General features: G+C 51.6%; 1 protein-coding gene across 1 annotated transcript; it reads right to left on the bottom strand.

Moving 5' to 3' along the window:
* Window positions 1-7,310: 7,310 nt before the first annotated feature.
* On the bottom strand, window positions 7,311-10,445 carry LOC114625511 (major urinary protein-like). The gene is made up of 6 exons (XM_028772786.1): window positions 10,326-10,445; window positions 9,585-9,721; window positions 9,283-9,356; window positions 8,434-8,541; window positions 8,159-8,260; window positions 7,311-7,373 (listed from the first exon to the last, which is right to left on the bottom strand). Exons 1-6 carry the CDS (start codon window positions 10,425-10,427, stop codon window positions 7,354-7,356), a joined length of 543 nt encoding a protein of 180 aa, XP_028628619.1. The 5' UTR covers window positions 10,428-10,445; the 3' UTR covers window positions 7,311-7,353.
* Between the last annotated feature and the right edge of the window lie 1,963 nt (window positions 10,446-12,408).

The following is a 12,408-nucleotide window of genomic DNA, read 5'->3' as shown; positions in this document are numbered from 1 at the left end:
CGAATGGCTCACATGGCTCACAGGTTTGAATGTTTAGTAGGCAGTGGGACTTCGTGAAAGGATTAAAGGTTAGGAGGTGTGGCCTTGGAGGAAGTGTGTCACCCAGAGTGATTATGGTTTCCAAAGCCCACACCAGGTCCAGCTTCTCTCTCTCTCTCTCTCTCTCTCTCTCTCTCTCTCTCTCTCTCTCTCCTTGCAGATCAAAATGTAGCCTTCAGCTACCTACCTAGTGCCACACCTACCTGATTCCCACCATGATGAGAATGGACTAAGCCTCTGAGACTATAAGCCAGCCCCAGTTAAATGCTTGCTTTTCTAAGTGTTGTCTTGGTCATGGTGTCTCTTCACAGCAATATAACAAAACCAAGATGCCAGCTACACCAATTGGTCCTTTCGTTGATGCTAGAGTCCCCCTTGACAGAATAGTATATTAAATACTGTGTCGTTTTTAATGCTCTATTTTATTTATTACAGCGTTGAGGGTCCTGTTTTCTGAAACATTGATGGCTACACAGGAATGTCACATCTCTGTTTATCAAATTACTCTTTTTACTACTACTAAAGATGGATGGAAGCTAGGTCTTGAGTGTGCTGGGCAATCATCCTGCCCCAGACCACTCCTCATCCGTTAAGAAACATTTCTGTGTGCAAGAATGGAGCATTTTCGGAACTCGTAGATTTGCTCACCGTCTTTCAAGCTCATAGCTCGTAAGCCTCCTGAATGTTCCTTCAGACACAGGCCAGGCTGGGAGCTTTTGGTGTCTGTGTTGTTTGATTGGATTGATTACCACAGAGAGAAAGTGGGTGAGGAAAAGCAAAGCTGGCAGGGCTCTGGGCTCTGGGCTCTGGGCTCTGGGCTCTGGGCTCTGGGCTCTGGGCTCTGGGCTCTGGGCTCTGGGCTCTGGGCTCTGGGCTCTGGGCTCTGGGCTCTGGGCTCCGGGTTCCGGGTTCCAGGTTCCAGGTTCCAGGTTTTGGGCTCCAGGCCCCTAGGAGGCACAGAGGGGCTTCCTGAGCTGCCGACCATGGTGAGAAAATGGAAAGAGGCTGAAGCAGCAGAAGGTGGAGGGGCCATGTGGCCCCTCAAGCAGTGGCCTCATCTAGGCCTTATCTGGGGGACACTGGTCTGTGGAGAAGAGAAAGGATGGGATTAAAGTCTTAACTTTATTGCTTTCAAATCCATCATCCAAGAAACAAATCACATTATGAAGATGTTTAGTCCCCAAGACTGCCCTGCCTCTTGCCTTTTGGCCCCCACGATGGCTACATAGCCTGTGGTCTGGTGATGGCCCATCCCCTCATTTCCCAGCATGGTCCCTCTTCCAAGGAGCCTTGACTTTCTTAGGACACCCTTCCTGACTGCTGCATATGGAAGAAGGCCTTTCAGCCTGTGCTCCTGATGTATAGCTAAGTCACAGCCTAACTCATCTGCTGCTGCTGTCCCATCAGGTGTGACCTGAACTTGGGTAAGCCTGTCTTGTTCCATGTGTTGTCAAATTCTCAGAACAGAGATGGTTGTGTGTATGTTGATCAATTAAATGTCACAGTGAATGGTGGAACAAAAGGGCTCTGTGCTGGGGTCATAGGGACCCCAAAATCTGGACCACACCCAGGCGCTCTTCCTAGCTGTGCCCCTCTCCATCACTCAGGACTTTCTCTGACTACATCCTCTGCACGGAGTTGGCATGTGCCTCATCACTGGGTCTCAAGGCACCATAGGAACCCTGGCAGGGGAGCGCCTCGCACAGGTCTGGCCAGAAAAGCAGCATGGTGAAGGCTGTTCTTGTGTTGTCATTGCATCATGGACTGGATAAGAAAGGAGAAGCTCCTTAAGCAGACTTGAGGCAGCTAGAGGGCCGCTCTTACCAGCTACGTTGAAGACAAGGGACTTTTGAAGGTAGAATTTCTCTACAAATCCCAGGTATTTGCTGAGCCACATGGGATCCTCAAGCATTCTTCTCGCTGAAATAAGAGGGCTGGCAGTAAGGGTGAAGCTCTCAGTTCTCAGCTCTTCTTCTGGGTAAACAAGAAGGGAGCAGAGCCAAAGGGAGCAGAGCCCAGGCAGCGTAAGGCTGGGCAGGCGTAAGGAGGGGCAGGCGTAAGCCCAGGCAGCGTAAGCCTGGGCAGCTTACAGAGCCCCTGACTGTCAGTTGCCTGACACTGGTCTCCTTCTGAGGTGCAGAGCATATGTTGGGATCAGTTGGATGGCAGTGCCACCTGCCCCGTTACCTCACTCTGCCAGTGACTACAACAGTCCCTTTGTTATTTCCTCTCAAAGCATGTCTGGGGCAGCCAATGTGGCCCAATGGGTAAAGAACTGTAGAGAGAATATCTTATGTCTGTATGGATGTGGCACCTGACAAAAATAAATCTGACGGCTTATGACTAAGGCAGGAAATGGGAGGTGGAACATCTTGGAGGCAGAATGAATTCTGGGATAGAACCAGGTGAGGGAAGATTCGCCCAGGGAAGATGTGTCAAGACGGATGCATGTTACCTAAGCACAGGTAACCAGCCATGTGGCAGAATATAAGTTAAAATAAATGGGATATTTTAAGTTATGATCTAGACAGAGAAGAGCCTATCTATATGGCCAAGGTATTTGTAAATATATTTTGAGTCTGAATCTTATTTCTGGGAGCATGGAAGGAAAAACCAGAACTAACGTCTACAGAGAACATACCTAGTATGATTTCTATTCCCAACATAGAAGAAAGGAAAAGAGGACAGGGACAGTTCTGGTTCTAGCACAGGTAATGTCTTTCTAACAAACAAGTGAGCCCTGTGTCCTCACCGAGAAGACCCCAGAAAGCACAACCTCACTCCTGCACTCACCGCTGCACTACCCACCCTTCATCCTTCTCAGAGCTCAAGGTTCTCGGGTATCCTGTGTCACCCAGGACTTTGGCTGTGGCCAACCCCACAAATGACCAGTCTTCAAGAGGCAACAGCTGCTTGGCACATCCTCATAAGCCTCTTGGGCCCTCCTCCCCGATACTGTCCTTTTGGGGAATCTGATCCCCATCCTAGCACAGCAGCAGACTGTGACACCACATATATGGTGCTTGTGAGGTGAACAAGAGATTGAATGACTGCACAAGAGTGCATTGTGCCGTACAGTGGAATGCCTGCTTGCAGCTTAGAGCTGCCCACACCCTCAGGACAGCCATCATGAAGTTCTCCTTCCAGACAGAAGGTCTCTGGTCAGACAAGGGAGTGGTCAAGGACTACCCACAGGACCTTGGCACAGAAGCCAGTGCTGGGAGAGCCATCACCTACCCAGAAGTGCCCACAGGTTGACGACTTCATTGTCCTGAAAGCGTACATAAAGAATGAGGCTGTCGTAGTCAGTGCTGACGAAATGGACATGCAATCTCCCCTCATCAACTGTGGAGAACCAGGTGTGACACATAACACCTCTGCCTTTTGTCCCCAGGACTCTACCTCCCCACCGAGAACATGATATTACTCAAAGGATGTGTGGCCTGCCCAAAGTTGGCAGCTCCTCCAGCTGTTTGCCTCTGTGAAGGATACCTGGCTCCCCAGATGGACCTCCCACTTCCACAGGGGACCCAGGTTTCCCATGAAGTACTCACAGGTTCCTTGGTACTGGCCTTGGAGCCCAGTTGGATGAATGGTAACATTAAACCCTGTGCACAACCCTTCTCCTCTAGAAAGAAGAGGCACATATATATATACACACACATACATGAAGAGCAATCATCTCCACTTTCTTCTAGCTTTCTTTCCATCTCTGTCCCCTCTCTCAGTGCCTTCCCACTTCCGTCCCTCCTACCTCTGCTCTGAGCTCTGCTCCCCACAGTCATCATGGTTTGGAATTGCTCCCACTAACCCTCCCAGCCTGGTTCTCACATCTGATTCTGGGCACCAAGACCCAGGGATGGACAGGCAGAGGCTCACAGATGACCAGACATACTTTGTGCTTGCTGCATATTTCCTCTGCCTGAGAGTGCAGCTGGTTTAGAGAAACATTGCAGTGATCCTGTCTGAGCCCTCAATACCTCCCCGGGGTTGTCAGCTTCCAGAGTTTGGGAGCAGCCTTTATTACAGCTAGAGTGATAGAGAGAGAGGGTGGTAGCCACAGATGTTAATCCCTGGAAGTAGTAGAATGGGGTCTTAGTCACAGTTGGCTGAAACCAGGCCTCCGAGAAGATGCCAAGCCCAGACTGTTCTCTGAGAGTTAGGTGTTGGGATCAGGACTCTGACTTGTTTGTCTCTGGCTGTCCCTGCTCTATATAGACACCATCTGTGTTTCCTGGGGCCCGGCCTAGTCTTGGACTCATTATATAGCTAAGGGTGACCTTAAATTCCAGATCAACCTGCTTTTACTTCACAAATGCTGGGATTAAAGATATGTGCCACTGAGCTCAGGTGACTTCACTAAAATAGCAAGGATGGCTCATAAAAGAAGCAGGCTTGAGGTTCCTTTCCTCCACGGCCAGCGGCAGAACCACGTGGTCTGCACCTAAGGGCATGGCAGTCAGGCTAGGGAACTGACTGGGTGCCTTTTCTGCCAGCTCTTTTTCTTAAGTCTTGGGTCCTGCATTTTGCAAGCCATAGATAGCCTTTCACCCTGGGCCACAAGGCCACCATCCCTCTGGCCACCAATACTAACTAACCCCTTAGGGCTCTGGGCATGAGATAAGAGTTACCATGGAGACTCACTTCTCAGACAGTACAAGGTCCACATCCCCACTGTCTCTGGTCCAGATGGAGTGGAGAGAAAGTCTCAGGGGATCAGTGGGCAGGACTAGGTCTCTCAGGCTAGTGGCCAGCTGGATGGTAAACCAACGTCCTTCCACCTGTAGAGGTATGGACATGGGGACCAGAGAGACAGCTAGTTCTGAGCTTCCAGTCTCAATGTACAGACAATATATCGCTGGGCCTGGTCAGTAGGTGAGCACAGGTCCCGAGAATGTATACTGACCAACCCCACCCCCTAATATAAGTGAACGTCTAGGGGTCTCAGTTCAGAGGATGAGCTGTGGTTCCTACTCAGAAACAATCATCTCCACTTTCTTCTAGCTTTCCTTCCATCAATGTCCCCTCTCTCAGTGCCCTCCCACTTCCATCCCTTCTACCTCTGCTCTGAGCTCTGCTCCCCACAGTCATCATGGTTTGGAATTGCTCCCACTAACCCTCCCAGCCTGGTACTATCCACAGTTCTCACATCTGATTCTGGGCACCAAGACCCAGGGATGGACAGGCAGAGGCTCACAGATGACCAGACATACTTTGTGCTTGCTGCATGTCATTCCAGTGGGGACCTATCACTCTAACTGTGGCTCTGCTTCCATAGCCATGACTCTACAACCTCTGAGGCTGCTCTTGGGCTGTAAGATTCAATTCCCCCAGGAAAGGACCCCAGAGTTAACGCTCCCTGTGTCTGCTGCTCCCTATGTCTGCCAGGGCTCCTGAAGGTAAGCTGCCTAAGCCTCTACCCCCAGCTGAGCAAACCGTCAGTGTGACCCTGTGCTGTCCTCATCCCCGCACTGAGACGGCCTGGCCATGACACTCACCTTATGTGCATCAAAGTCAGGCTGCACTGGCACCTCTTCCAGATTCTTCTGGGCCAGATCTATATTGAAGGCCAACAACAGCAGCCACCCCCTCACCAGTGTCATGACACCTGGGGCCAAGAGCTGCGGGCCCCAGCAGCTCCCCATCTCTGAGAACACCCTAAGTAGCTCACTTCCCCTAAGCAGTTTCTGGCCAGCCTAGGTGACCTCCAAACCCTGCACATTCCAGTCTTCCCTAGGACTGACACAGAGCCCAGTGCCACTCAAGTTAGTGAGGCAAAAACATGATGAGCCTGTTGGGGCAGCTTAACCACATTTTGAGTCTGTCCTACCAGTGCAGGGTGAGGCTGGTGGCTAGGCTACCAAAGACCATAGTCATGTCTCTTACCCCCTCAGGGTGTAGCCCCTTATCCCCAGGTCTGCATCCTCCTGGTGTGTCCCAGTCACTGGCCACAAGAGTGGGAGTGAAAGGACCCTTCTATATCCTTGTTCACCTCACACCCAGATAGCTTCCTCCTTCCCTGTGTGAAGGGAAGCATGGGCACATACAGATAGTCTCTCTGAACAGCCCTTGAGGAATGTGAGTGCCCAGCCAGCGTAGGATGTTACTGTACCTGTTTACTTTGGATGTCTCTCACCAACCCTCACTCCCAGCCTCATGGTCACTCTGTCCCATGTACCCAGGACAACATGAGCTGACTACTTTTCTAGTGTTGTCCTTTGCTGTAGAGTCAGACCCCAGGTTTGCTCTCTTCTTGATGCTACTCATCTTATGTGCATCAAAGTCCGGCTGCACTGACACCTCTTCCAGATTCTTCTGGGCCAGGTCTATATTGAAGGCCAAAAACAACCAGTGTCATGGAACCTGAGGCCAAGAGCAGTGGGCCCCAGCAGCTCCCCATCCAGTTCATGCCAAACACACCTTCCTCTGCACTGTCTGCTTCTCTGGCCCTTTCCCCAGCCTCTGACCTCTTATGTTCTGCAGAGACTTGGTTCAGGGACACTCTAGAGAGCTGCACACAGGGGTGGGCTCTATCTTTGGCTTTGGTGTAGGAATAGTTTGTCATGGGTAACAAGAGGTCCAGCTTCCCACTGGTTGAGTTAGCTGACATTAGCCAGGTGCTTGTCCACTCCTTAATTTCATAGTTGACTTCTAAAGCAGGAAACGGTCACTTGTCAGGAACGGTCAGAAGTCTATCCAGGAAGGGCCTGGCCTAATCTGCATATGTTTTTGTGTATGCACAGCTCCCATGGTGATGTCTTACCCTCCACTCCTGGCCAAAATAACTCAGGCTTTGAGAGACCTCGTGATGTGTCCTTTGTGTCCTAGAGGACAGACCATCCCTGCCCATGGTTGACCTGGCCTTGGCTGATTCCATAAGAGCTGGTCCAGGTTCTCAGAGGGAAAGGTGGTCAAGGACCATAGTGAGGTAGCAATGACACCTCTCCCAGCCCCCTTGGGCCATTCAAGTTTGCCTGCTCAGATATACACTGATAAGGCCTCTCCAGATCTGTCCTGGAATGCTCAACCTCAGGAACCCCAAATTCCCTGTGGTCCCTCAGAGCCCAGCAGCTACCCTGGATATTAGATTTTGACCTGGGGACACCTTCCCTTCCTCTCCCTGTCAGAAGCTAGGTGAGTACCTCCCCTCCCTGGGGGAGGTCCCTCTGAGCAGAGGAACTCTGTGGCCTTTGGGTACAGCTAAGAAAGCACCGGAGGTCTCGAGCAGATTCTAAATTTATTTACTACATGGAGAAAGGCAGATCAGCGTTGGAAGTCAGAAGCTTCAGGAGATGTAGGCCATGGAAATGCTGACTAGGGTGTGTCACACCGACCTGGAGAAAGCAGATGCTGTGACTGATATCCAACCAGTTACAGGAACGTGCACAATCTAGGGGAGCTCATGGCTCCAGGTCAGTGCCCCAGAGTTTTTCTGTTTCTTCCTCCTAGGACCCTGCTTCCTTCCCTCCATCACCCTGCCGTTCTTATCTCGTAGGCCTTCCACACCCAGGAGAGCAAGAAGGCCAACCAAGTTTACCACCAGTGCCATAATGCCGCAGATCCACCAACCCCTGAGCCCTTGTCCCCACCTCAGAGTGATTCTTAGGGCGAGGGATTTAAGGGACCTGTGGAATCTTTGCACACTTTGTGCTGCTATGGTGGACATGGGTTAATAGGACTCACCCTGCTTCTTGAGGATGTGGAGAGGAAGCCAGGAGACAGAACTGAGGGGAGAGCCTGGACCCAAGGGGAGTGCTGCTTTGGACTCAGAGCCATGCAAGGGTTTGTGCAGAGCAGGGTTTCCGAGTAAAGAACCATGAGTGAGCGTGGCTGACAGAGGGGTGGCCAAGAATACAGATCACGCACACACAAGATTTGTGCAGAGGTATACAGCATGCACACATACAAGATGCATGCAAGGGTATGTGTGTCCATGCATCCCGATGCCCTGGAGAGAGCCTGAGTCTTCCTGGGCCCCCCTAATGTTATCATTCAGACTGGGCCCTAGGTGCAACACTCTTTAAAAGCCCTGGCTATTATACCGGGCAGTTATACTTTGCAGATGTTCCCAGGAAGAGTATGTCTCCAGGAAGAGGAAGCTGTAGGAAGGGAAGCTTACGAGTCAAGGAAAGGTCCACAATGTTCTCTGGTACGATGTTTCTTCTGCGGGTGTGAATGTAATAGAGTTGCCATTCAATCTCATCCGTGGACAGACTCCTGCCTACAGCCAGCAGGATTGAATGCACAGTGGAACAAAGACATCAGTAGGGAAGGTTTCTGGGGTAGGGAGAGGGGCCCCAGCCCTCGGTCTCCCCGCCCTCCCCACCCGCCTCTCCAGCTGGAGATCCCAACATTTCCTGCAGTCTTCAGGCTGGGGGTGGCAACGGCACCCACCATGGAGCTCAGACATGATGACGGTGCCTCCTTTGCTCTGGTTTTCCAAGTCCATGATGATGAAGTCCTCAGTAACATCCACAAAAGTAAGATAGTTTGTGCCTTGGTCTGTGACAAGCAACCAAATGGTCACAGAGTCTGCTGGGCTCATGTGTGTCCTGATACCCTGAACCAACCCAGCTGGTACAGCCTGACTCTGCTCCAGCCCAGGTGTGTCCTGGTACCCTGCATCATGCCAGCTGGCACAGTCTGACTCCGCCCCACATGTCCAGCTCCCAGTAGCCAGCAGATCCAGGAGTACACAGCCCACCAGCCAGCTGCTGTTTCTTGCCTTTGCTTCCCTGTCAGTCTTTCTCTCGCTCTGCTTCCTCTAGTCTATTGAGCTGGCTCTTTTTCTGGGCCAGAGAGGAGGGAGGGCATGTTCAGCAAAGAGGAAGGGCTCAAGGCTCCCCAACCCTGTGTCCTCCTGTTACCTGGACCCTGCTCCTCACCTGCCAACACTGCCCAAGCAACATCTGTTCCTAAGGGAAACCCTTACACAGTGCTCCGAAGCCTCGGCTGGGGGAAGCTCCTGGGTCTCTTCCTCTGCCAGCCTTCCTATCGCTGCCTGACACTTGACAATGGCTCAGCTCTGTGCTGGGCTTCAGGAGGATTGTGGGAAACCTGGGAACCCAAGGACCACAGTTTGGAGCCACATGTTTTAGATTCCAAATTTCTGAAGCTACAGCTACGAGCTCTGTGGGGTTACCATCCCTGTCTTTTCTTCTCAGTCACATCTGTACTGCAGCTGTCACAACCACCTGAGCCACCATGCCACCCAGGGAGGGAGCAGCAGCTTCCTTCACTCACACTCGAAGGTATAGCGTCCAGGTATGCCAGTCTCCTCTGCAATGTAGAATTTCTTCACACATTTTCCATCTTCTCTAAGACAGAAATAGCCTTTCTGAGCCATGCCTGTGAGCCACCTGGGTCTCCCAGATGGAGCTCCAGGGGCTTCCTGGCTTCTAGGGAGGCTTCTAGGGAGCAGTCCACAGGATCGGTGGACTCAAGATCTTCTCTGAGTCTGAGCCCTGAGTAGGTGGAGATCTAGAGATGGAAAGGAGAAAGTGGCTCCATAGAACCTCCTCAGAGGTCTTGATAGGCTAAAATACCTGTGGAAGTAGGTGACGTTCAGGTTGCCATTGTCCTGGAGGGCAATGCCAGTCATGAAGCACAGATAGGCACCTCCTTCCTCAATGACAGACCGGTCAGTGGAAGCCAGCTTGAGAGTGTACCAAGATCCTGTCACCTGCAGACAGAGTAAGGTTTTATCCTGGTCACAGAGCCTGGAGAGCTGTCTCCCTGTGGATCACGGTAGATTACAGCAGGAGGAGCCAGGCATGTCCTGCAGAGGAATAGAGTACAGGCCTCAACTCATCTCTTACTATTTGCTGAGAAGGAACCTTATGGACTACTGACTCTGCTCCACTGCCACCCCAACCAGACAGGCCAGCACAGTATGCCCATTGTCCATGGCAAACACTGCTAGACTGTGGTAGCTCTGTTCTCCAGATCCCTAAAGAGCAATGGCGTCCTCGGTCATATGAGAGCCTCAGGGTCTCTGTGCAGGACGACACACAGTAGAGGGCCTGCTTACCCTGTCTATCCTATTGGGTCCCTAGGTTCAGGCTTCTCCTGGGCCAAGCCAGCTGTGGTGGGGCTTTAAAGTGGCTCACACTCTAGGGGACCTGGCAGAGTGTCTCTGTGAGTCCCTGGACTCATATAGAATGCCATTCTTTTGGTCCCCATAGCTGTGACTTGCCATCAAGACTCTGCAAAGTTATAGAGACCTGGAAATATAACTGGAGACATAGAGTCACTCCCTGCCTTATCCAGAGACCCCAGGGCATTACCTGCTTAGGGTCGAAGCCCTGCAGCACAGAAGCATCGAGTATGTCATCCTGTAGGGTCCAGGTTAGCCCCAGTCCCACACTCAGCAGCAGAATAAGCTTCATTCCTCTTCTGTGTCTTCTTGGGATGAACACTCAGAATGTGGGTACACAGAGGCTCCAAATGGCTGTATATATACTGGTCCGAGGCAGGAAGTCCCTCCACCCCTGCCCCACCCACAGTAGCCAACACATTTGGGAGAGCATGGAATTCAGGGGAGGGTGCTTTCAGCCCTGTGCAAAGTCAGGGTGCAGACCAGGACTGGGACACTGTTTAGCTTGGCTTCTGGACTGAGGTGCCTTAGTGGGTAAGCCTGGGACACTTTAGATGTAGCATCTCACTGGCCTGGAGAGATAGCCAAGGGCCAAGCCCTGAAGTCTCAACAAGTGAAGGCTAGGCAGAGTGTACATGTTCTTCTGGGAAGAGACCATGGCTTCACAGGACTCTTGAGGCCAACACTTTATAGCTGAGCTACCATGCACGGGGCATGGGGCGTGAGGCCTGCACTTCTGCCCATGGGGTTTGTCCTCTAACCTAAATGGCTTATTGCCTTGTGACTATATGTGGATGTTGGCCCCTGAGGAAGCTGGGTGTGTGGTCACTCTGTGAGGTGGTGTCGGAGCAGCTGAGTCTGTACTTAGAGGCGGGTTAGTCTTCATGGCATCCTTGCCAACTTTAAGCAGTAGCCTAACTCTCTCTGCAAGAGGCTACAGGCTCTTACAAGGTGCTATGGGGTACATATGTCAGGGATCCAGGCACAGTCAGGGCTGAGCTATGGGGAGGACACCCCTCAGGGTACCCTCTGCCCTTCTCACATGTCCATGGAAGACCCATATGCCAGAGACTTTCCTACCCTCTCAGCCCCAGTTCCAGTGTTGGACTTCAGCCAGCAAGACTAAAAAGATTACGGCTCTAAAGGTCAGAAAATTGATCACACGTGCAGAAGGGGGCTGGCAAGGAGATCTGAGTACCTAGTCTCCATATTGCAGGCCTTAGTCCTCCTTAGATGACAGAAAAGCCAAGGTAGGCCAGAGCCACTCCGGGGTCTCAGTGGAAGGCCCACTGTGCTCCGTGATGATACCTGGAGATCCAGCTAGGTTGTTGCTCTGAGTGGGGCTTTCTATCACTCAGCTGCTGCTGCTGCTCAGATCGGGTGGTGTATCTGCATGCGTGTGCATGTGGTCATATACACAAGTTTACAGTTGTATACATCATGAGCGAGTGTACATCTGTATATGTGTGCAGTATGTTTGTGAATCTGTGTGCCTTTGTACTTCACCTGTAAGTGTGCTTGCATGTAAGGGTAAGTAAGCATGCATGTCTGTGTGTACACACATGTACACATGTCAACACTTTTCTGCTTGGTGAGCATTGCCTCTGTCATGACATTCATGATTCTTGGAATATTGTAGAAATTCTCACAATCACCCTGGGACACCATGGACTTGTTCTCAGATAAGCCCTGTATCGTTTACCAAAGTAGTCTGGAGGCCTGGCAGAGCTGAGCATAGTCTGGGGCTAATGCTGGCTCTGTGAAGAGAGTAGAAATCTTTAGTTTGGGCTCACTGAGACAGAAGCCAGCAAAAGAGGCATGGGGTAAGGTGAAGCTGCAATATCATGAAGGACCTATGTGAGGACAGATGTCACTCTTCAAACCCTAGAAACCAACGAGGAGCTTCCAGGCAGGAGTGCTGTGACAGAGACCATGTTCGTCTAATTGTTGAATGCAGGACACCCAAGATCTTGCATGAATAAATTCCACAATGGGCAGTATCTATCACAAACATGGTGTCGGCACCATCTGGCCCAGACATGGTGTTAGCATTTTGTCTAAGCTCCACCCCAGTTACCTAGCAACAGCCAGGTGTGTCTGACTCACTATGGAAGGGGCTGCTCACCCCCTCCACTCTCTTTTGCTCTTGCCTTCTTGCTTGCACTCTGTCCTCTCGTCTCTTCCCCCTCTCTCTCCTCATTCCCTCCATCCCCCCCCACATGCTCATGGCCAGACTCGAGGTGGCGTGGCTTCTCTTCTTCGGGGGGCGGGGG

This window comes from Grammomys surdaster, unplaced genomic scaffold (assembly GCF_004785775.1).
Source record: "Grammomys surdaster isolate TR1022 unplaced genomic scaffold, NIH_TR_1.0 219, whole genome shotgun sequence".
Taxonomy (NCBI): domain Eukaryota; kingdom Metazoa; phylum Chordata; class Mammalia; order Rodentia; family Muridae; genus Grammomys; species Grammomys surdaster.
This window is presented reverse-complemented; position numbering and strand designations above follow the sequence as displayed.